At 38.3% G+C, this 7,500-nt stretch overlaps 1 protein-coding gene across 2 annotated transcripts in view; it reads right to left on the reverse strand.

The window, feature by feature from the left end:
• Positions 1-369: 369 nt before the first annotated feature.
• The window catches only part of LOC115218095 (solute carrier family 25 member 35-like), a 33,562-nt gene continuing 26,431 nt past the window's right edge, over positions 370-7,500 (reverse strand). For both annotated transcript variants that reach the window (XM_036507811.1, XM_029787881.2), the window contains 2 exons: positions 3,356-3,574; positions 370-868 (listed from right to left, as the gene is read on the reverse strand). In XM_036507811.1, coding sequence (XP_036363704.1) covers positions 551-868; positions 3,356-3,574 — 537 coding nt within the window. In that variant the 3' untranslated portion in view covers positions 370-550. The remainder of the gene's footprint in view (positions 869-3,355; positions 3,575-7,500) is intronic.

A 7,500-nucleotide genomic window follows, 5' to 3' on the forward strand; every position in this document is an offset into this window, starting at 1 on the left:
GTTATAATAATAGCAATAAGCATGTAATTCTTTTATTCTCTAGTTCTGATGAAAAATTTGCTAAAAAATTATAATGGAGTGTCCTGTATGTTGAAAACATATATGGTCTTATGCAACCGAGGAAAGCGGGCTATTTCAAATTGATGTAATGCTTGCATTGTTCGATTAAATGGAGCTGCTTGAAACGGCCGTAATGCACTGATACCTGGACATCCTTGTTAATCATTTGCTTCATATATATATATATATATATTATATATATATATATATGATACAAAATTGGACAAGAATGCAAAACATCCAGACAGGTGATACAAAAAAGAGACAACAAAACATCCAGACAGACAATACAAAGAAAACAAAGACAGGTCATTCAGAGTTTTCTTTCCTCAGTCGAGTTCCAGATTATCTTTGCAGTTTTGGCTGGTTAGATATGTGTATATATATAATTGTATATCCATGTATGTATGCACCTGTGTGTGTATGTACAGATATCTGAGTATATTCCATCCCATGATCTTTGAATCACAATACCCTGAGGAATAATCATTCAGTTTGCTATTTCCTGATAATAAAAATAATATTTCCGAAATTCAGTCCATAAGACTAAACTCAATATTGTGTGTGGAACAAGTCTGGTAAAAGATGGCCCCCATCCTTTATAGAAACCCCATATTCCCTCCGACTTGAAGATCTTGCTAAAGCAGTTTAAAGGTCCTGAGTAATACAAGCCACGACCATTGGCATCGATACCTTGGTTGTACAGACGAGTGGAAACGACATCAAATGGAGTCATGAACAGTGTTACTAACACTCCGCTGATCATACTCGCTAGTAAAGCATTGAGCCAACTGTTTGAGGGGAAGATCTGTGAGAGAAAGAAAGGAAAAGCGAATTAGACAATGTTGCATGTAATAAACGGTAAAAATATTTCTATTTCTTTACTACCCACAAGGAGCTACACACAGAGAGGACAAACAAGGACAGACAAAGGGATTAAGTCGATTATATCAACCCCAGCGCGTAACTGGTACTTATTTAATCAATCCCGAAAGGATGAAAGGCAAAGTTGACACCTATTTCTTTACTACTCACAAGGGGCTAGACAGAAAGAGGACAAACAAAGAGAGACAAATGGATTAAGTTGATTATATCGACCCCACTGCGTAACTGGTACTTATTTAATCGACCCAGAAAGGATGAAAGGCAAAGTTGACCTCGGCGGAATTTGAACTCAGAACATAGCAGCAGACAAAATACCGCTAAGCATTTCGCCCAGCATGCTAACGTTTCTGCCAGTTCGCCTCCTTAATAAACAGTAAAAATATTACATCATCATCGTCGTTGTCACTACAATAATAAGAATGGTTTCATATTTTGTCACAAGGCCAGCAATTTCAAGGAAGGGGGTAAGTCAATCAACTGGTACTTATTTTAATCAACCCCCCAAAGGGATGAAAAGTGGAGGCGCAATGGCCCAGTGATTAGTGCAGTAGACTCGCGGTCGGAGGATTGCGGTTTCGATTCCCAGACCAGTCGTGTGTGTTTATTGAGCGAAAACACCTAAAAGCTCCATGAGGCTCCGGCAGCGGGTGATGGCAACCCCTGTTGTATTCTTTCGCCACAACTTTCTCCACTGCGTGGCACCTTGGGCAAGTGTCTTCTACTGACCAAAGCCTTGTGAGTGGATTTGGTAGACGGAAACTGAAAGAAGCCCGTCATATATATGTATATATATATATGCATTTGTGTGTCTGTGTTTGTCCTCCTAGCATTGCTTGACAACCGATGCTGGTGTGTTTACGTCCCCGTTACTTAGCGGTTCGGCAAAAGAGACCGATAGAATAAGTACTGGGCTTACAAAAGAATAAGTCCCGGGGTCGAGTTGCTCGACTAAAGGCGGTGCTCCAGCATGGCCGCAGTCAAATGACTGAAACAAGTAAAAGAGTAAAGAGTAAAAGAGTAAATAAATAGAAGAGTGCCATATCATGTGAAATTGGTTGAATGATATTTCGGCATCTAGTGTGCCTTCCACACGTTCAAAATTACATGTCAGTCTACTTCATTTTTTTGTTAAGACTATATAAGACCGAGGTAACTCATCGAGAAGTTATACAGAAATAAATAGAAGAGTGCCATATCATGTGAAATACAGCAAATATCAATTTGGCATTTAATCTCCTTCGAAGAAATCCTTTTCTGAAGCCACACACTTTATCCAGCGACATTTCCATTGATGAACACAAACCTGGAACTCCTTTTTTGGAAAGGGAGTAGCTGCCTTGTCACATTCCCTTGGATTACCTTCAATGTCTTGAAATCTTGTTCCTTTCAATTGGGATTTCACTTTTGGAAAGGTTCTCAGCTGTAACAACCTACAAGCCATGTCTCTTTCCACATAGGCACAGGCACACACACACACACATATTTTCTCTACCATACTCATTGATGGAACCTCTGTAGCGTATTGAAACGACCATACTCTACACGCTTTACTTCCAAGCATGGCTGTAAACAACAGAAGCAAAAATGTTAATAATTAGCAGTGTGCATGGCTCAAGGTCAATCGGTGTCATGTGTGTATATATATATATATACATTCGAGGCTTTCTTCCAAGGAATCTAATGCGCTTGGCTTAGATTTTTCTTTGAGGCTGGCCTGATCGGAGCAATCTCAAGATTAATCAGCCGAAATTGCGAGGATGATCCGGTTCTTGACTGAAGATTGAAGGCTTCGAATGTCCCGTCCGTGTTTTTTGTATCGTCTTCTAAATGTTTTGCGTTCTTGTCCCAGTTTGTATTTTTATATATATACATATATGTGTATATATATACGCGCACACACATATATGTATATGCATATATTTATATGGGTGTGTGCTTTTGTGTTAACAACTCCACAATCACTGCTTGGCAACTTGGGTTGGGCTGGAAGAAAGGAAGGCGGGAAGGAGGGAAGGAAAGAAAGAAGAAAGGAACGAATGAACACATGAAGGAACGAGTCAGCAAAGGAAGGGACTAATGAATGAACAAACGAAGACAGGGTGAAAGAGAGACAGACAGACAGGCAGGCTGAAAGACAAACAGACAGGCTGGCAGACAAGCAGACATGGATGTGGAAGGGAAGTAATCGTAAATGAAAAATCAGTTCGAGTTACTTCCCCTGTATAACACCCGGCAGGCAGACAGGCAGGCAGATAGGTTGCCCACAGCATGATGAAACTGACCAATGACCCTTCTTTGATGAAATACACTAAATGGTCACACAAACAAATCCAAATTGAAAGGAAAAAATTTTTTAAAAAGCGTTGAAGACTGAGGGTCAAAGCAAAACTGATGACAATAATTCCTGTACCTTTGTGTTGACAATGAATGCTTTCGATGTGGAGAATGTTGACAACTGAATAGCAGATCCTATCGTGACCCTGGGAAGGGCTCCACTGACACCTCGCCACATACCGCATATTCCAAAATCTCTGTACGTCGTACTTAATCCCTGAATCAAGCCATAATGTTTGTGTTGGTAACCTACAGCGATCGCTTCTGTAGCCTGAGCCTGGAGTTGGGTCTTCACCTGTAAAATAATAACAGGAAGAATGGTTTTAAAGAACTCATAGCAATACTTTGGAATGTTATCAAGTGTTATTTGAGCAACAGGGTTTTTGCAAAAAACAAACAATATTTTTCAGTCGATTAATCACAAAAGACATGGGAATGTTTTTTTTTACTTGATAATTTTATTTTTTATTATTTGATTTTTGATTTGTTTCAGTCATCAGACTGCAGCCCACAAATCAACCCTTATGCCCTCCACCCCGGTACTTAAGTTTTTTCAAACCTGGTACTTCTATCAGTACTTATTCTATATAAACACACCAACAACAGCTGCCAAGCAGTACTGAAGAACACAAAGACATACACACCATACATACATATATATAAATTAATTTAAAAAAAGAAACAAAGTAAAAAATCAATGGCTGTGTGTTAAGTAGCTTGCTAACCAACCACATGGTTCCAGGTTCACTCCCACTGCGTAGCATCTTGGGCAAATGCCTTCTTCTGTAGCCTCGGGCTGACCAAAGCCTTGTGAGTGGATTTGGTAGACGGAAACTGAAAGAAGCCTGTCGTATATATGTATATATATATATGTGTATGTGTGCATGTATGTTTGTGTGTCTGTGTTTGTCCCCCTAGCATTGCTTGGCAACCGATGCTGGTGTATTTACGTCCCCGTAACTTAGCGGTTCGGCAAAAGAGACTGATAGAATAAGTACTGGGCTTACAAAGAATAAGTCCCGGGGTCGATTTGCTCGACTAAAGGCGGTACTCCAGCATGGCCACAGTCAAATGACTGAAACACGTAAAAGAGTAACCCGAGGACATGGTACACGCAAAGTATTAAAAGACGCTCAGGGGAGGAAAGAAAGTTAGTTTTACGTTTGGGTATAGGAAACATCAGATGTGATGTGCAAGAGAGACGACTGGGTTGGTATGGTCATGTGTTGCATACGGATGAGGAGAGCTGTGTGAAGAAGTATCACACCCTAACAGTGGTAGACGTAGACCCAGGAAGACTTGGGATGAGGTGGTGAAGCACAACCCTCAAACACTCGGCCTCACAGAGGCAATGGCAAGCAACCGAGACCTTTGGAGTTTTGCTGTGCTTGAGAAGACCTGGCAAGCCAAGTGAAATCATTGTTGTGGCTGATGCCAATGCTACTTGACTGGCACCCATGCTTGTGGCACGTAAAAAGCACCATTCAAGCATGGCCAATGCTAGTGTCACTTGACTGGTCCCCATGCCAGTGGCACATAAAAAGCACCTACTACAGTCTCGGAATTGTTGGAGTTAGAAAGGGCATCTAGCTGTAGAAACCTTGCCACATCAGACTGGAGCCTGGTACAGCCTGCTGGTTCACCAGTTCTCAATCAAGTTGAATGGGTCGAGTCATTCAACTAAAAATTCAAGGCAGTGCCCCAGCATGGCCACAGTCTATGACTGACTAAAACAAGATATATATATATATATATATACATATAATATATATATATATATATATATATATTATATATATATATATATATATAAATTAGAGAAGAACCACCTTTTATCAATTCAACAATGAAAGAACAATGATGTACTTAAATTATACCATATAGAAAAAAAATGAAATATACAATAAAACATATACCAATAATTAAGTAAAGTACAAAATAATAAATAATAAAAAGTTATTAATTGAGATGGTGAAAGGGGAGATTGAGGTATATCAGAATAAAACAGTTGATGCTCAGTTAAGAGAATTACACATATGTATGTATGTATGCACTAACATACATATATATGTACCATATATACTTGAGTAATGGTCAATCTTACGTAAAAGTTGACGCTATATTTTTGGCCAAAACCATGGGAATTTTCCATAGACCCCATATAAAAGTCGACCCTAGTATTTCACGTACAACAGGACAGCATTTGTGGGGTGAAGGTACCATATTATCATGTATGTAGAAATATCATTGTTACAAAATTGTGTGTCTACCTTAATGCAGCCTGCTCAATAGGTGGAATGCTTGGTGCTTATAATGGAATATTCAATACTTATAGTAAAACACCATTTAATAGCAAGCACTACACATCTGTTGATGGGTGCTACATCACCATTACTAAAATACATGCACAGGATATGCTGCAAGCCTGCATACATCTTCAAGTACAATAAACACATGTATCATACACTTGTTGGCGAACACTGGCAAATGCCACTGTCTGAATTCGTACAAAGGCATGGCTTTGGTAAGCCTAAAAACATCCAATTAATCGCTAGATCAGTGGTTCCCACGTGACCTTTATATTTGCAAATTTTGGCTGGTTATATATATGTATGTATGTATGTATATATAATTGTATATCCATGTGTATGCGCCTGTGTGTGTCTGTACAGTTAACTGAGTATATTTCATCCCATGGTCTTTGACATCAGTTTTGATGCGTAGAATTGGTAATATTACAGTAATTTTTTTTTTTTTTTGCTTTTATTCGCTTGGGGATCAGTTAACTTCTGCTGCTGATACGGTACTTCAGACTCTAGTTTGAATTTCAGCCCCTCATAAGTAGTATCGATGTAGTAGTCGCGACCCTATAAATTTGACATTAAAAAAAAATGGTCTAAAATACTTCAAACTCTAGCTTGAATTTCAGCCCCTCAAAAGTAGTATCCATGTAATTAGTCGCGACCCCAAAAATTTGACATTAAAAAAAAATTGTCTAAAAAATTTGACTTTAACACTAGTATGTATGGTACGCATCTATACACGTATCTGTGCGTACATATTCAAGAGACATTTAACACTGAAAAGAAAAGCAGGGTAACACGAATAACATATTTAATGAAATCTACATTGACCTTCAAAGGAGAATTATGAACTGTGATGGGAGGGGTGGTGTACTGATGGTGAAAGAGTGTAATGGTATGTGGATGGTTTTGAACTACTTTTAGTCAGGTAGGTCATGCAATGTGAGAGGAAGATTACTATGTCGCCTATGCATGTGTGTGCACACGAGTGCAGATGCGCATATGCACACATATATATGTGTGTGTGTGTATAAATGTGCATGTGAATGATGTATGTAGGTGTGTTGAGTGAACATGATTTATATACATTTATGCATATGCGTTTGTCCATGTGGATTATGTATGAAGATACGTATGTATGCAGGTGTATATATATACATATATATACATATACATATATATACCTATATATACATATATATACCTATATATACATATATATACCTATATATACATATACATACCTATATATACATATACATATATATACCTATATATACATATACATATATATACCTATATATACATATACATATATATACCTATATATACATATACATACATGGGGTCGATTTGCTCCTACTTAAGGCGGTGCTCCAGCATGGCCTCAGTCACATGACTGAAACAAGTGAATATTATATATATACATGTATATATATATTCACTTGTTTCAGTCATGTGACTGAGGCCATGCTGGAGCACCGCCTTAAGTAGGAGCAAATCGACCCCAGGACTTATTCTTTGTAAGCCTAGCACTTATTCTATCGGTCTCTTTTGCCGAACCACTAAGTTACGGGGACGTAAACACACCAGCATCAGTTGTCAAGCAATGTAAGGGGGATAAACACAGAAACAAACATATACACACACACACACACACATACATATATATATATATATATATATATATATATACATACACACATACATACATATATATATATATACACACACACATACATACACACGCACATACATACACACACACACACGCACATACATACACACACACACACGCACACACATACACGCACATACATACACACACACACATAAATACACACACACACATACATAAACACACACAAACACATAAATACACACACACACACATAAATACACACACACACACACACAC

Source organism: Octopus sinensis, linkage group LG12 (assembly GCF_006345805.1).
Source record: "Octopus sinensis linkage group LG12, ASM634580v1, whole genome shotgun sequence".
NCBI classification, from domain to species: domain Eukaryota; kingdom Metazoa; phylum Mollusca; class Cephalopoda; order Octopoda; family Octopodidae; genus Octopus; species Octopus sinensis.